We start from the raw sequence: 16,659 nt of genomic DNA, 5'->3' as shown, positions 1-16,659 counted from the left end.
GCAAAAGCCCTCCATCCTCCTTGGCTGTCAGGAAGATGCATGTTGGTGGAGACAGAAATGTTTTTGCACTAGAAACCCTGACTCCATTATTAATTTTATAGTTTTGGAGAAGGGATGTTTGATACTGAAAAGTTCTTTCAGCATTGCTGCACCAAAAGCACATGATGTGGTCACAAACTCAGGTGGTATAGAAACTCTAATTCTTCATCATCCTTTTCCCCTTGCATATGTGAGCTTTCGTGTGAGTCATGGTGAAGACAGCACCTAAGGAAAGGAAAAGTGTAGGTTGGATTGGAACCCACACCTTCCCATGGTATAGAGATTACAAGCTGCATGGACCTTAACTGACACTGAGTCTAGTCTAATGATCTCATTACAGTGTGAAGATGACAGAAGGGTAGGCTCACCAAGTCTGAGTCTGCAGCCCTCTCTTTAGGGACTAAGACCTGTGCCTACACAGGCCACACATCTGGGCACACGTCACAGGCAGAAAGCAAAGAGAAGTCAGGGAAAAGAGCTTCTAACTTGTCACTTTCTCTTAAGTCAATTGAGTACATTAAAATGCAGTAAGAGATTTCATTTTAAGCAATATGAATGATCTTAATCATTCATATAAATTTAATTTATTCATATAAATAAATTAAATGTGCAGTATCTAAATGTGCATTTATCATTTTAATATATCAATTTGGAAAACTAATGATAGGGTTATTACCCAATAATATTTTTTTAACTGTAAATTTTTTTAATTTTTTAAAAGATTTTATTTATTTATTTTTAGAGAGGGAAGGGAGGGAGAAAGAGAGAGAGAGAGAAACATCAATGTGCGGCTGCTGGGGGCCATGGCCTGCAATCCAGGCATCTGCCCTTACTGGGAATCGAACCTGCGACACTTTGGTTTGAAGCCCATGCTCAATCCACTGAGCTATGCCAGCCAGGGCTCAATAATATTTTTAAATTTCTCCTTTGGGCCCTGGCTGGCGCCCAAAATGGTGATGATAATACAACCTACTTTATAAGCTTATGGGAACTAACTGAGACAATGTGGGCAAATGCTTATCACAGGGCCTAGCCCATACCAGTGCTCCATAAATATCGACCCCAATTATAAACAGAAAGAAGATAAAGAGAATAAAAAGAAGGTAGAGAAGAAAGAAGAAGAATGAGGGGGGAGAGAGATGAAAAGAAGGATAGATGAACCTCAGGTCTATTTGGCTTTGAAAATGTTCAGACTGTCCCTTCTGGGCACAAAGCTGATAGGTATAGCTGGTTTTGTTTTCCCTCTGTGTTCTTGTTGTGGCCCAGGCAGAAGTGACTCATTAATAACTTGATATTTTATTTAGATAAGAGATCTAAAAATATATGGCCTAAAAATTCAGAACTTAAAAAGTGGGCAGACCATAAAACTGTGTGGCTTCCTGTCTAAAGAGAATGTGCATGTTGCACATGATAGTCTTGATTCTTATCCTTGTAAGAATAATGGCCATGCTTTTAGTTTTGAAAAGGCTAGTGAGAGATCACTGAAGCAGCACCCTATAGCTATCAATTATAACAAGTCCTTATATAATTCCAATAAAGGAAAGCAATATCCACAAATTTTATATAGCTCTGCACTCTGGAAATGCTTTTTTCAGCCTTTTCAATGAGTATATTCTGCTCAGGTGTCAGCAAATGTCAAAACTGCCCTCTGCCCTACGGTCTGTCATTAGATCTAATAAGATCTAAACTCTAGAGCAGGGCCCATTAGCAGTGCATTGCTGTGCAGCCTCATCCTCTCCCTGGACTTCAGAGCCTGCCAATCCCTGCTGTGGTGGCCCATTCCTGGGTGCCGCTGACACCTTAAAGGGGCCCATTACCACTCTAGACTGCCCCCACCCTGTTCTCACATAAGTGGCTATCAACCTTCAAAAACGCCTCTTATCTTCCTCCTGGTTCTGGGCCCTCATTGTGCAGCCAGTGGATAGAGGTGTGTTAAGAGTAATCGTATTTTCCAGCATTCTATAACTGAACATTGAACTGCTGAGATACCCCATTGCCAGAATCTTTTCCTCCTTTACTGAAACCAGTTCTGGGTTAAGTTCTGTCAGTGGCCATTGCTTTGTAGGCTTTCCTCAGAGTTTTGAGGGGTTGAGGTTACTTCACTGAGCAATCCTTCTCATTCAGAGTCCAATTCAGTTTTCCACATTTGGGAGACAAAAACCACCATGACCATTAACTCAAGTCCTAGTCAGATCACCAGCTCAGACATCCTCAGGCTGTAAGCCCCTAGGGAAAGACTGCTGAGTTCAGTGTCAGGAAAAGGCCCTCAGCCTGATTCAGGAGTGAGATCTCCTTATCCTGACCCCCATGCCCTACAGATCCAAGGGGGAGACAAAGCTCTAACTGAATGGTAATATATTCATATTTTGATAAGTGTATTTCAGTAGAAGTGAACAATGTTAACTGGTGTGGAGGGCTTATGAACAAACCATGAAAAAATAAAACTTTAGAGTTGCCTCTGGGATAGTAGGTGAGAGTGCTTTTCACACCCACTGGGGGTCTCATTCATACCCATGGCCTCTGAGCAAAAGATTTCCTAATCTGCATCTCCACCCTGATCTCTCTCCTGAGTCCTAGAGAGCATTTTCAGCAAGCATTCCTACCTGGATGACTCAGTCACTGCAAACTCAACACAACACGTTGAGAGGTAAATTCATTATCTTTTCTCAAAGCCTGCTCCTCCCCAGGTGGCCCTCACCTCAAGGAATGTCACCAGCATAAACTCAGTCACTCAAGCCAAGAACCTAGGAGGACTTCTCATCCTCTCCGTCACCAGTCAGTCACCACATCTCTTGAGTCTGTGCACTCCTTTCATTATCACCCACACTGTCCCCATCCAGGCCATGTCGTGTCCTGCCCACAGCACTTTATTGGTCTCTAACTTACCTCCTTGTCTTCACTCTGGCCTTTGTGAGCCATCAGACCCCAGCACCCATAGTGATTCTTCTGACCCGCAAGTCAAATCTCATTGCCTTTTTGTGTAAAAACTTTCAATAGCATTCCATTGGCTTTGGATTAAAGTTTAAACCCCTTGACTTGTTACCCGGGCCTTACAAAATGCAGCTTCTACCCACCATTTTAACTCATCTCTTGGCAGTCTCCCCTTTGAATGCTGCATCCCAGCCATGTTTAATGCTTCTCAGCTCCTCACACATATTCAGGTCTCTGTACTGTGACTACCTTCTCCCCCTCCTCCTCTACCTTCTTCTTGTTATTGAAAAATAAAATGCGTACAGTAAAGTGCACATCACACATGCACAGCTCAGTGAATTGTCTCGAATGAGGGTACCCACATAACATGTGCCCAGATGAAGAACCCAAAAGAAGACCAGTGTTCTGGGAGCCTCCTTCATGCCCCTTTCCATTGCCCACCAGAGAAATCACTACCCTAACTTCTAATAACATAAGCCTGCAGAATTGTGTCAGACATCTCCTGCTACACTAACAAGGTGCCAATAAGCTTAATGGCCTAAAATAACCATCAAGTCCCATCTTCAGCCTCATCACTCCATGCAGCTATGCTTTTTCATCTGCTTTGTCACCAAGCTTCTTGAAAATTGTCTCCTTTCAGTGTCACCTGTCCTCTCTGCCTATTCACTCTCCAATCCACTGCATCATCCATATCATCCCACTGAAGCCACCCTCTTCAACGGGCACCAGTTACCTCCTTACTGTTGAGCCAAATGAACATTTTCAGTCTTTTTCTAATTGCCACCCCCTGCCACCCACCCCCAAGTTCAGTAACTGGGAGCTTCCTTCTTGCCTGGAATGCCTTTCATTCCATTTTTCCTGCAAATCTACTCATTATTTATGTCATATTTCTAACACTACCTCTTCTATAAAACTATGTCATTTACATCTCCTCTTCTAATCCTGTTTGTTACTATTAATGTTAATGCCAATAAATATTATTATATATGTTTGGCTCACTTCCCCTAGAACACAAACACAGCAGGACAAGATCTTTGTTTTTTTCACTGACAAACTTTAAGCTCCCAGAACTGTGCTTAGTACGTAGTAAGCACTCAATAAATACCTATTAATTGAATGAATGGTTACCATTTATTGAGCACTTACTGTGTCGAGCACTTCCGTACATTATCTCATTCATTCCTCACCATTACCTTATGAGGAAGGAACTGTATTTATCCCAATTTTGCATAGAAGTAAACGGAAGCTTAATGAGATTAGACCTGCCCAAGATCACACAGTTGATACATGACAGCTAGGATTTGAACCCCAATTTGTTCAAGCCCTAAATAGCCTCACTCTCCCATCTTTCAGCTTTGTCTACAGCGGTGCTTTGCACAAAAATTTACCATAACAGGCTTTCAGCAAACGGACAAAATCTCCAAGCAGCCAGCACAGTGTCTTACACATGTTTGTGTTCACTAAATGTTTATTGAAATAAAAAATGGGTGTGCTGTTAAGAGGCAGCATTTGGCAGTGAGTCCTTTTTGCACAATCAGTAATTTTGAGCACTGTCCTGATGGTTGCTGCAAATCCAGGCCCAGCTGCTGCCTCCTCTAACCCTTTGTTTCTTCAGCACAACGTAGGATCCGGGCCATCCCTGGCTGACCCACCCACCACCCTGACCCCAGCCCTCAGCCATCCTTCCTCTCCTCATGAAATTCCCCTGCCTGTCTTCCTGCTGTCAGTGGCCCGATCATGCAGCTCAAGTTCTGCCCCTCCCACTCCTCTTCTTGACCCCACGCCCTGCTTGAACCTGGCTGCTTCTCTGGTCATTCTTGACAGTCAGGGCAACATGACATTTATATAGATAATTGGAACACAGTGCAGATTGTGATAAACACAGAGAGAGTCACGAGGCACTGTAGGAGTTATGAAGAGGAGAAATTCTTAGTTACATGAATGGAGGAAGGGAAAATGAATTAAGTCACTGCATTTTTCATCTTGATGAAAGGATTTTTTTAAAAAATAAAGAGTATGGCTTTTCTAGGTTTGTTAATTATTTAGGATTGTTGATTGTAAGTAATAGAAACTGGAGTGATTTAAGCTAAAAAGGAGAATTTATTGTAAGTCTGTAGCAATCCAAGGGTTGGAATGCAGCCAGACCTTGGTTAGATATAGAAGAGACTAGAAAACAGCCCAGGATCTGAGCAGCATTCTCTTTCCATATCTTACCCACTCTGCCCCTGTACATCTGCCTTGTTCTTGTCTCTCTGCGGACCTACTCTCATCCACAGCCTCGCTGGTTACCAATGGCTACTGAGTTTATACTTGGCAAGACTGGCCGTGTCCATCAAAATCACCCAGGATATGATTGTCTAACTGCTGTGCTGTATCCCCGAAACTAATACAAAATAATATTGAATGCAAACTGTAATTGAAAAATAAAATTTTAAAAAGGTCACAAATCCCCAGGGAAATACACCCAATTTACCCAGTGTAAGTCAGATGCCCACTCCTGGTCCAATCACCTGCCACCAGCAAAGTGGGGTGGGGTAATGTTGGTCAGTTATGGCTGCCAGGAACCCACCTCTCTTCAGGAGGAAGAAGCAGAAAGGATCATTATAAGCTGAGCAGACTCTGAAAATGTCCACTATACTTGGTGCTCTTGTCTGATAATGCCCTTGTAAAAGAACTCTGGGTGCTTCTGCCAAAATATTGGATTTACCAAAAAGTACATTTAGGTTTTTCCATATGATGGCTCTAGTAGTGCTTAGTTGTCTTTAACTTCATTTGAAACAACTTTGTTAGATTGTATTATAACAGAAGTCATGTAAGTGTGCATTTAAAAAAAACTACCAAAATTGGTGAATTTTTGTGCAGCCATTTTAATACTGAAGATGGAAGAAGATGCGCAACGTTTTTGGCATATTAGGCTTTATTATTTCAAGAAAGGTAAAAGCACAACTGAAATGCAGAAAAAAGATTTGTGCAGTGTGTGGAGAAGGTGCTGTGACTGATCAAGTATGTCAAAAGTGGTGTGCAAAGTTTCCCGGTACTATTGACATTTTGGCCAAGTAATTCTTTGCTGTGGGACTCTCTTATGCACTGGAAGATGTTTGTTTAGCAGCACCCCTGGCCTCTACCCACTAGAAGCCAATAGCAGGAGATAGTCAAAATAGCCAACATAGTCAAAATATCCAGATCAATAAAGTAATTGGTGAAGGTAAGAAACGTGTTTTGTATTTTACAGAAAAACATGTAATGACTTTTTGGCCAAACCAACAAAACAAATTAAGAGGCTTCCTATTTTGGAGGCTCTTTTTCAGGAAGAAATACATAAATTTAGCAAACGTCACCCTAATTAACTAAGATGATATTCCAGTGGTCCTTCTTAGAAATGGGTTCTTTATGCCAATTTTGTTCATCAAAGGCCTAGATTCCTGGCTTCAACCAAGTATCTCACACACATCCAGATGGCCTGTGAGGCCCAGCCTAAAAGGTAAACCAGAAACCAGAAAAGGTATCCCCAAGAGGGATAAAGGTATATATCCCTCCTCAAGGTTTCATGCAGATGATACCCACACTGCCTCTTCATCAACCAGAGTTCTCTGTGCTTTCAAAGGAGCCAGAGTAATCAGGTCTACGGACACAGAATCACCTCCCTTTGAGAGGGCTACACCCTGACAAATTCTGAGAGAGCCAACTTTGGCCACAGTTCACTTAATGTGGTTTGAGGTAAGGAGAGGGGACTAGGATAGATCCCTCTTTCATTCTGATCCATCAATCAGTGATCCATCAATCAGTTATCCATCAATCCAAGGCTAGGTAAGGATGACCTGAAAGTTTTCTCTAACTCAGAAGTGGGAATGCTGGAGTCAGGTTGCCCAAGGCAGATCCAAAGCTCCATTCACATCCATTCTTCCTAGACTTGGCCCCCTTGGGACCACTGCATTCCCTGTGGTTGGCCCCCAGAATTGGTGGTACAGACCCAGACTATGGTGAGTAGGGGTCAGAGCCTTCTTCTGGAGATGACTTTGTAACTCTTCTCCTGACACATGTGGCATTCCACCCACACCTTTCAGTGACACCTCCCCGCTTATCTTCCAGGCTCCCTGGGTACAGCTGGCCGTGTGTGCAACCTGACCTCCCGAGGAATGGACAGCTGTGAAGTCATGTGCTGCGGAAGAGGCTACGACACCTCCCGCGTCACTCGGATGACCAAGTGTGAGTGTAAGTTCCACTGGTGCTGCGCTGTGCGCTGTCAGGACTGCCTGGAGGCCCTGGATGTGCACACCTGCAAGGCCCCTAAGAGTGCTGACTGGGCATCTCCCACATGACCCCAGGGGAAGTCACCATCCACCTTCCCTCCCTCAAGGACTCCATTGGATCTGCAAGATCACTGGGCCTTTGGGTACTCTCAGGAGCCATGTGGCCTTTGTCTCAACAGAAGCCTCTCCTCCCTCACTGGGAGCCCCAGGACTGGGGCCACATGCTGCACAGAGAGCATGCCTGCCCTCCCCACTTCCGGCATTCTGGGACACATCTCTTCCTGGTTATGTCAGGCTGTTGGAGGGGAAGGGGTGTGGGCCCATATTACTGTCTCCACTCACCTAGATAGTTGCATTTTCCAGAGCAGCTGGCCAGGAGAGAGTATCTCAGAAGAGTTTTATCCATGTTTTCCAGCAAGTGCTCAAGTTCAATTCCATACTTCTCAGTGGAGGGTAATGTAAAGAAATCAGGATCAACTACCACTGAATTACCTCCAACTTTTAAAAAGACCAAGCAAGGTTTTTTGCCTATCAAGCGATTTTCACAGTCTCCTGGGGTAATTTGTAATTACCTGGAGAAGGGTGGCTTTCAATAAATTTAAGGTTTAAAATGCATCTATTTCAAGGCATTTATTGCCATATTAATGTCTGATGCAACAAGGTGGGCTGTTGTGCAACAACAAAAGCCTCAGAAAGTGACTGCTTTACATTACTGCCCCCCTTGATATAAAGGACTTTTAGGGAATAGACTTCTTTCTCACTTAGGATCTGAAGAGAGTTGAAAAGAAAATTGACATCTGACAGTATTCCGTAACTATCAGATGAAGATGGAGGAAAATAATTTAGTGAGTAGAGTATCAGAAAATGTGTCTGTACAGATTAAAGGGGAGGGAATAAAATTCCTATCTGGTATGATGCATGTGACCTATGGAATTTTGTAACTCAAACAGCTTTGAGAATGAAAACTTTTGGGATGACAAGAGCAGGGAACCAAAATGCTGACAGAAAGGTTTCCAGAGCTAAGTCATGCCCAGACAGCTTCTGCCACAAGCAGATGCCTAAAAGAAGTTGGCCACATGTGCAGAGGAATATCAACTAGTACTCATCACCCTTCAAGCACATTTTAAAGACCTGTCATATATAATTGTGTTCATTTGATGCTTACAAGATGACAAAGTACCGTAGCCTAAAGCAAATGACACATAGACTTGCTTATAAATTGGTAACCCTAGTATATTATATTGCAAACAAATCATAACTTGGAGACTATATTTAAAAGATCCAGCTGTAATTATGGGAGTATCACTATGCAAGTTGTGTTTGGCTTCTGCCATGAGCTAAAAGATGACATCCAGGGGAAATGGAGAGGCTGCCTCACCCGTTTTATATATTATATGAAAAAAAATGAAATATATAAAGCTACTTCCCATGTCCCCTCCTGCATTTAGTTCCTTGTTCAAAATGTGATCTCTTCACAGAGCTGTGTTGACTAACAGGACATTTCCTTATATGCTTCTAGTGTCAAATTATTCATCCTTGCTCATTCTTTACTAATTTGGCCTTTGCTTTCTCTATCCTCGCTTCACGGAGGATATTTAGACTGAGGTTTGTGAAAAACAACCTGCTGGAATACTTTCTCATTAGAGAGATTTGCCTTCTAACCCTCTTAAAAATGACAGCATTCATCTCTTTTTCCTCACTTCCCAAACCCAGAATTACTTGTCTGGTTTTTCCAAAGCAGCTCCTCCCTCTGTTTGTCCTATGGATTCGGAGCTGGGAGGAGTGGCACGTGACAGCAGATGCTCTAAGCTCAGTGGGGCCCGTGGGGAGTGGGAAGGCTGGGCAAGCGGGCTCAGTCTTAATAACACTGAGGCTCGCTGTCAGTGCCTTCCTGGGAAGACAAAGGGACTCTCATGGGAGCCCTTTTTCCTACTGGATGAATGATGAAGTCGTAAATCAAGGGAAATATTTAGAGAACATCTCAGCTGCCCTCAGTTTATGTCTGAGGAAACTGAGACCAATAGAGGTGAAGGGGTCTGCGCAAGTGTCAGCCATTATCCCAGTGCTCTGGCACAGACTGGCCCACACTCCAAGAGTATTCAGGAAAGTGAAGCACTTTATCTACTAAATAAAACTAGTTTGTCTCAGGATCCACTCAGTAGATTCTAAATTTTAGCATCCAAAGGCAATGTTCATTTTTCTTATTCCTGGGATGGTTAGATCTGACTTTCTTTTATGCTGAAATGCATCTTTCCTGGTAGGGAAGAAGGGAACAAAGCATATCCATGTAAAAACCTGAATAAATTGTCCAAAATTATAAGGGACACTCTGGCAGCCATCTCCAGTGGCAGTGAACGTGGCCATTGTGGACAGCATAAGAGAATTAAGTATCTTTACCTGCTCTTACTTCTGAAAGAGGGAATCTCCATTATTTAAAACATTGAACAAAGTGGGGAAGATAATTTCAAATTCAATTTTGTTAGGGCTTAGTGAGGACTGATGTTCCTTGATTCTAAAATATACTAAACTCTTGACTATCTGAGGCTTTTAACGGAATACATGGCATGAATTACCCAAAACAAAATGAGAGATTCTATTCAGGTCATATCCTCTTACAAATTACTTCCCAGTTAAAAGAAATCTTAATTGAAGGTTTTTAATCCCAAGATTATATTCATTAATTTTCTGCAATATCTGAAAAACTTCCAATAGGAGATCTTGACTAACTCACTGGAGTTGTCTTCCATAAAGATAAAATCTGCACATGACTCTGAGACTTAGCAAATGGGTTGTTTTCTTCAATAGTTTGCCTCCCTAAATTAGTCTGTGGTGCAGACTGATCTGTCTTCTGTGAGCACGCTTGTCAAGGTACATTTAGTTAACAGGCTCCCAGACAGCCATTTACCTCCTCAAATGGCTTGAGCTCAAGCACAAAAGCCCCTCATGCCATTACCACACATGACTCTGGCTCTGTGTGCCTTGGGGAGGAGTGCCCTGGCATGTAATTGGACCACAGAGGGCTCAGGATGGGAGTGGAGGGGCTTAGAGCACCTCAGAACACTGACTATCTTCTACAAGGATCACCAGATTAAAATGAGCATCCCAGAAGGATCTGTCAAAGAGCAGTGTAGTCTGCATGGAGCTAGATGATGGGAAAGGGAGTGAGAGGAAAAGAACAAGGTAGCTGAGTGGTCAGCTGAGGTTGGTGAAGGCAGAGACTGGCTCTTTCAGCCCTTGTTGGTAGCCTCCACCCTTCCTTCTACTTTTGTTCCCCTGTCCCCTCCCAGCACCTTTTTCGAGGCTCAGGGCCTCGGGCCTTGCCCAGACCCTCCATACCTACTGTGTAGCTATGCCAGAGGCTGCCAATAATCATCACAAACATATTCCTTTTCCTTGGAGTTACTATGTAGCTTGAAAATATCAGGTATCACATTTCTTTTTCAAAAAAGATAGCTTTAAAGTCAAAAGATCTACCTTCACATTGACATCCTCAGTCTTATTAACTTTTAAGGTTATTATCATAGACTTGTAGATCGAGTCTGTGAGACCTGAAGTATGGCCTTTCAGAAGCAGCCAACATGACCATGCTTGTGCTTGAGCTTGATGGCATTTTCAGGCCAGGATTTTGTTATTATTTCCCATTGATTAAAGGTTGGCCCAGGGCTGGCGTTGTCTCGCTCAGCTGCAGAACATTCATCTCCCCTCTTGCCCACTCTCAAAATAAAGGCTGAGAGAAGCGTCCAATGGACCAGAACCATTCTTTTGTGTCTATTTACTGTACTTCAATCTGGGTTTCCTTATCTTAAGAGCAGGAGTTGTACTCTTAACAAATAGACCTCACCAGTTCCAAAGCTGGTGAATTGCTTTTGTCAAGTCTGTGCTGAACTTCTGAAAAGCAGTGCACTGGTGTAAACTGACAGCTAAGGCGTGCTTATTCTGACCTTCTCCTTACATCCGCAGAGAAAATATTCAGTCATCCATGAGAATGTTCTTTACATTTTTCTGGGGATCAGCGAGGTGACAGGTGGTTTGCAAAGCCCAACATGATCATTATTTTTCTAAATCATTGTTGTTCCAGCTCTAGGATTTTTTTTTCACTGATATTCACATGGATTCCTGTTTAACCAAACCTCCCACTTCCATGAGCTAATAAAAGTGTCATGCAGATTGTTACAAAGAACTATTGTTATTTACAAGTCTACATTTTCTGTGAAATCAAAACATAATAAAGTGAATTTTCAGTGTTGACTTTGTTATTTTATGCTTGTGATGTCTTGCCAAACCCTCTGGTGAACAGAAATCCCTGCAGGTTATAAGAATTATCCCCTTGTCTCTTCTCAGGACACTTAACACAACCTAATCAAGAGGTGTCTTTCAAGTTTGTAAAGATTTTGGGGGAAGTCATTGACTTACCTTACTCATAACTACTCTAGTGAGTTAATGCAGAAGGCATATTCTGGATTCAGAAACTATTCCGGGTTTCTACCCTTTGTTCTCCTGTGCTTACCAGGTAAGGCCTGCACCCTCTTGGTGCCAGAATGCTTTGTGGTGCTTATAAATTCAGTGTCTCTCCACAGCAGCTAGACCCACTGCCGATGACTTCTCTGAACTATCGCTTTCTATGTACATATTTGATCTGGGCTGAAATAATATTTTTCAGCTTGATTAAAAACATAACAAAATCCCTTACCCCTTTATTGAGTTTTGTGTATCCTGACTAGGTATGCTGCTTATATACAAGCAGCAAAAGCTCAGAACATGGAAATAAACTCTCCCCAGCAAAAGAAATCCATCGCCATTTCTCCCCTTGATGAACTATGTTTTGGGGTGACCTAACTAAGCAAGGTGCTGACTCTGCACTTCAGACACCCCAAGGTGGCTCCATGGTCAGACAGCTCACTGTCCCTCTAGGACTCCATGGTTCCTTCCAGAAACTCCCTTGCTCAGATGATCTGAAGAAGCGGTGGTGTCACATGTATCTGTATGTGTTTTGCAAAGAGCATTGCCTCAAATATTTTTGCCTAAACATTGTTAATATTTCCTTGTTACCTAGCTCTTTGGGTGAGAGGGCTGTCTTGCGTATTGTAGGATCTCTAGATGCAGCCATGGTCTCTACTCATTAGATACCAGAAACAATTCCACTGGTCCCCAGCTGGGACCATCAGAAGTGTCCCTGGACATTGCCATATGTCCTCGGTGAGAGTAGGAGGTGATGAGAATGAGAGTGAAGCTGTTGCCAGTTGAGAACCACTGATCTAACACGTTGGGTTAAGTCCTTTATGCAAATGTGAGTCATCTCTGCCATTTTCAGTTAGAAATACCTCACTGGGAGTATTAGTTTAACAGGATGAGTTCTCAGTATTAGTGTATCAGGCCAGTTGGGAAGGAAACTTTTGGAAAAAGCATAGTTGTAGAACCCCTCAACATCATGGGCAGAATGAGACAGGCTGAGACTTGAAGCTCATTTAGGCCACGCTGCATGTCCCTGGATGATGGGAAACAAAGGAAGGATGGAAGTTTAGCAAGGAGAAACAATGCAGTTTTAGCAGCTGGCAGCAGTGTTCTTCTTAGGAATTCCTCAGTTTCACAACACTCAGTGGGAAAAAGAAGCTCAAGATATGGCCTAGAGTGTGGAGGAGTGAGAATAGTCTAGCCGTGCCTTAAATAGTTGGGTAATTTTGAGTTTCTCAGGACAGATAGGAGGGTAATAACAAAGCAGGGACACTGAAAAATGGAAAAAGTCGAAATTTCCTTCCTTCCTTCCTCCCTTCCTTCCTTCCTTCCTTCCTTCCTTCCTTCCTTCCTTCCTTCCTTCCTTCCTTCCTTCCTTCCCTTTTTCTTTTCTTTCTTTTTTGAGGCACCAGAGTTTAGGACTTTTAATTTGTCCCAAAGTTGCTGAAGCAAAATGATTATGTTAAAACATTCTGCTTTCCTTTATATCCCCCAACACACACATGTACACACTCACACAAATGTAGGAAAAAATGGTTTTGTACATGGGAAGAAACAATATACATTTAAAACAGATAGGGGTTAACTCTATCACTCATCTCTTTAAAAAGTTTATTTGAATATCCAGTCAAAACCAGCAGGGTATCTCCCTTGAAATGTTATCTATACGGATTTCCAAGTAGACCACAGGACTGCATACTGTCTTGGAATGTCCTTAGAAGGCTCTGCCATTGATCAGGTAACAGAGTAAAAAACCCCGGAGTTCTTTCATTCAAATAGAAGAAAGACAAAAATAAAAGAAACTATTCAAACTTTGTTTTCTTTCCTTGTGGCTTGTGGCCACCACTTCCTCCTCTGCCTCCCTGGAAGCCTCCTCCACTTCCAAAACCTCCCCAGCTTCGGCCACCAAATCCTCCTCCTTGGCCTCCTCTGCCACCACCTCTGCCTCCAAAGCCACCTCTGCCTCCACCATGACCCCCAAAGCCACCTTCACCCTTAGGCTTTGCCCAGTCCTAAGTGACTTTGTTTTAATGAATTTCACCATCTTCCATGGCCCCCTTGGCTGCTTTGGCATCTTCCTCACTGTTGAAGTCTACAAAACCAAACCCTTTGGAAGATCCAATCTCCTGATCTATGACTATCCTGGCCTGAACAGAGCTATCAAGTGACTCCTTTAATGTCTCTTCTGTAGTCTCCTCAGAAAAACCTTTGACAAACAGAGTTTTGGACAGCTGGCTTCTTGTATTAGGTGATCCCCTGGGTCCTTGCAACTCCAGCCTGATTGCTCTGCCCTCAATTTCTCTCTTATCACAAGAATTTAAGGCCTCTTTAGCATCTTCAAATGAAGCAAATTCTGTAAATGCATATCCTTTAGATTTGCCATTTTGCTTTTGGGCCACTTTGATAGAGGTTGCCTTCTCAGATATTTCCTGAAGAGTTTCTTCTATTGCACTGTAGGGGAGATTGCTTAAAACCAGAGTTTTTGATTCACCATTCCAATTGCTATTCTTTCCACCTCTATAGTCTTGGCTTTGACTTTTCTCTCCAGTGTAGTACAGGGAAATGGATTGCCCATCTATTTCTGTTCCTTGCTTTTCTTCCTAGGTTTTCTCTGCATCAGCTTGTTTTAAATTCAGTATAATCAATCCCTTTACTCTTTCCATCCTTGCTGACTAATCTAATCTCCGCAGCATCTTCAAACACTTCTTTTAATTCGTCCTGAGTAACTTCATAAGACAGTATGTTAGCCACAAGTCTCACATCTCGATCTTTTTTACTCTCTTTTCCCTTTGTTTTTTTTCTAGTTTAATCTCATTACCAAAGACTTTTAAACCAGTGAGTTCCAAGGCTTTTTCTAGGTCTTCAGCAGATTCAAAATCCACATAGCCAAACTTCCAAGACATACCAATTCTGACATCCACAACAGCAAGATTGTTTTTAGCAAAAACATCACTGTTACCCATTTTTAGTTCAGAAGCAGATTTGCTGAAGTTTAGATTTCCAAGAAAGAGATTAAAAGCTGTAGTTGGTTCTGTGGCTTCCACTTTCTGCTTCTTGGCTTCAGGAGCAGCTTTCTGTTTGGCCATTTTTTTCTTTTGTTTTCCGGGTGCCTCTTTGACAGGCTCTTCCTCATCATCTTCATCATCTTCATCATCTTCATTGTCCTCCTCTTTGTCTACATCCTCTTCATCTTCACCCTCAGCTGTGCTCTTTGCCTTCACAGGAACAGCTTTTGCAGCTTTCTTGCCTTTGATTGGTACAACCTCCATAGGTTCTTCTTCAGAGTCATCTTCTTCATCATCATCCCCATCATTGGACACAGCTAAATTTCAAGCAAAGAAACAGTGAGAATTTCCAGTTTAAGGTAGGGTAGGGGCATCATCTGTAGGGTTCTTCATTAAAAGGCCCCCATTCCCCCCAACACACACAGAGAGCACATATACATGTTCCCAGATGTCCTTGTCCCAGGTAACCCTAGCCTGTATGAATGGTATTTTAGTGGCATGAAAGAATCAGTGTGCTGTCTAACGTGTGCAAGCAAAGGTGGGAAGGGACAGCACAGGCTGAATGCAAGATGGGGTAGAGTGGAGAAAGAGAAAGAAGCCTGGATGATAGACAAAATAAAAGGTAATCCCACTGGCTAAAAACCTGGGGCAGAGATAACTGTCTGAAAGAAGGAAGAAGAAATTCTGTCTTCCTTACCTTGACAAATTTTCATGGGCCCGACTGAATTTGTATTTCCAGTTGCCCATAGAAGTGAGCACACGGGAACCATTTGGATGAATAAATAACTCTTTACCTGTTCCCTCATACTATTATCTAGTTCTAGATAATATAGCATGATTGAAATCTGATCAACATGATCAATTGACCATTTGGACTATTTTTGGACTTGTAACTAACTCGATTTTGTAATTTCCAAGTAGTGAGTGACCCTATGAAAGCCCCTGTAATTGAGTCACAGGCTCTGTATTTCCTCAGACAGGCCACCCAATCCTATTTTAATAGTCTTGCAATCTTTTCTTAAGTTCCACAGATGAGAGGAATAACATTACTACCTGTAAGCCCAATTCAAATAATAATGATGAAGATGCATCCGGTATATACTCAGCCACATTATTCATACTGGTTACTTCAGCAGAGGTTGGGAAGCTTGGCAAACCTATCTGTAAATGTTTAGGGGCTTCATGTTGCAGGTGGAGGTCATGCACCAGCCAAATAGCAGGAACACGGAAAACGAAATCTGAATTGGAGTCTCTAAAAGTCTACTTACCCATATAAACTTTGGCATCTGCTCCTTGGTAATTATTCTCCAATAGTAATAAAGAATTCATGAAAGACCTTGAACTCTGAGTCGTCATTGTGGAATCATCCTTAATCAACACAAATATTCTCAGCCTAAGAATACAGGTAGAAAGAGACAGGATTAATTTTCCCACATATTGCTGTAACTATAAACAATATGTTATATCTTCTCAGCAACTCTCATGAAATAATAAGCACTAGTGTTTTTTAAAGTATTTTCACCAGCCCTTGGAGATTTTATTAGAATCATGATTCACAGATGAGAAAGTTCCTTCTTCTACAGGGTTTAGTAACTGGAGTTCTTACTCAGTAGACAATCTATAAAGACAAACAAATTTGACTTTTTCTGGCTATTAATGATTCATTCACTGGTGATTTTTTTTCTTTTTTTCTGAACTGACTGAATAATTGGGTCAAATGATCCCTCTGATTTACATTTTTAGACATGTTATTAATCAGTTTCTGAAAGTTATGGTGTTTTGTCATATAGATATGGGACTTCAATACAGCAGTGAGGTTCTGTGACACTTCCAGGATCCTGAGAGTGAGGATTCATGGAATCAGAATGTCACATTTGGAAGGGAAAATGCACATAAGTTACTCCAACCTCCTCACATTTGATTCATGAGAAAACAAAAGCAATTTCATGATTTGGACTGTAATGTAAACAAGGCACTGAATC

The 16,659-nt window shown here is 42.2% G+C and overlaps 1 protein-coding gene and 1 pseudogene across 1 annotated transcript in view; one reads left to right on the top strand and one right to left on the bottom strand.

The window, feature by feature from the left end:
- The window catches only part of WNT2 (Wnt family member 2), a 47,256-nt gene extending 35,788 nt beyond the window's left edge, over nucleotides 1–11,468 (top strand). Inside the window, exon 5 of the mRNA XM_028526234.2 lies at nucleotides 7,060–11,468. Within this exon, the coding sequence (XP_028382035.1) occupies nucleotides 7,060–7,289 (230 nt within the window). The 3' untranslated portion in view covers nucleotides 7,290–11,468. The remainder of the gene's footprint in view (nucleotides 1–7,059) is intronic.
- A 1,789-nt stretch (nucleotides 11,469–13,257) lies between these two features.
- On the bottom strand, nucleotides 13,258–16,033 carry LOC114507309 (annotated as a pseudogene).
- Nucleotides 16,034–16,659: the final 626 nt, after the last annotated feature.

The sequence above is a fragment of the Phyllostomus discolor genome, chromosome 10, assembly GCF_004126475.2.
Source record: "Phyllostomus discolor isolate MPI-MPIP mPhyDis1 chromosome 10, mPhyDis1.pri.v3, whole genome shotgun sequence".
Lineage (NCBI taxonomy): Eukaryota > Metazoa > Chordata > Mammalia > Chiroptera > Phyllostomidae > Phyllostomus > Phyllostomus discolor.
Note: the sequence above shows the minus strand (reverse complement) of the source record. Positions and strands in the feature narration are given on the sequence as shown.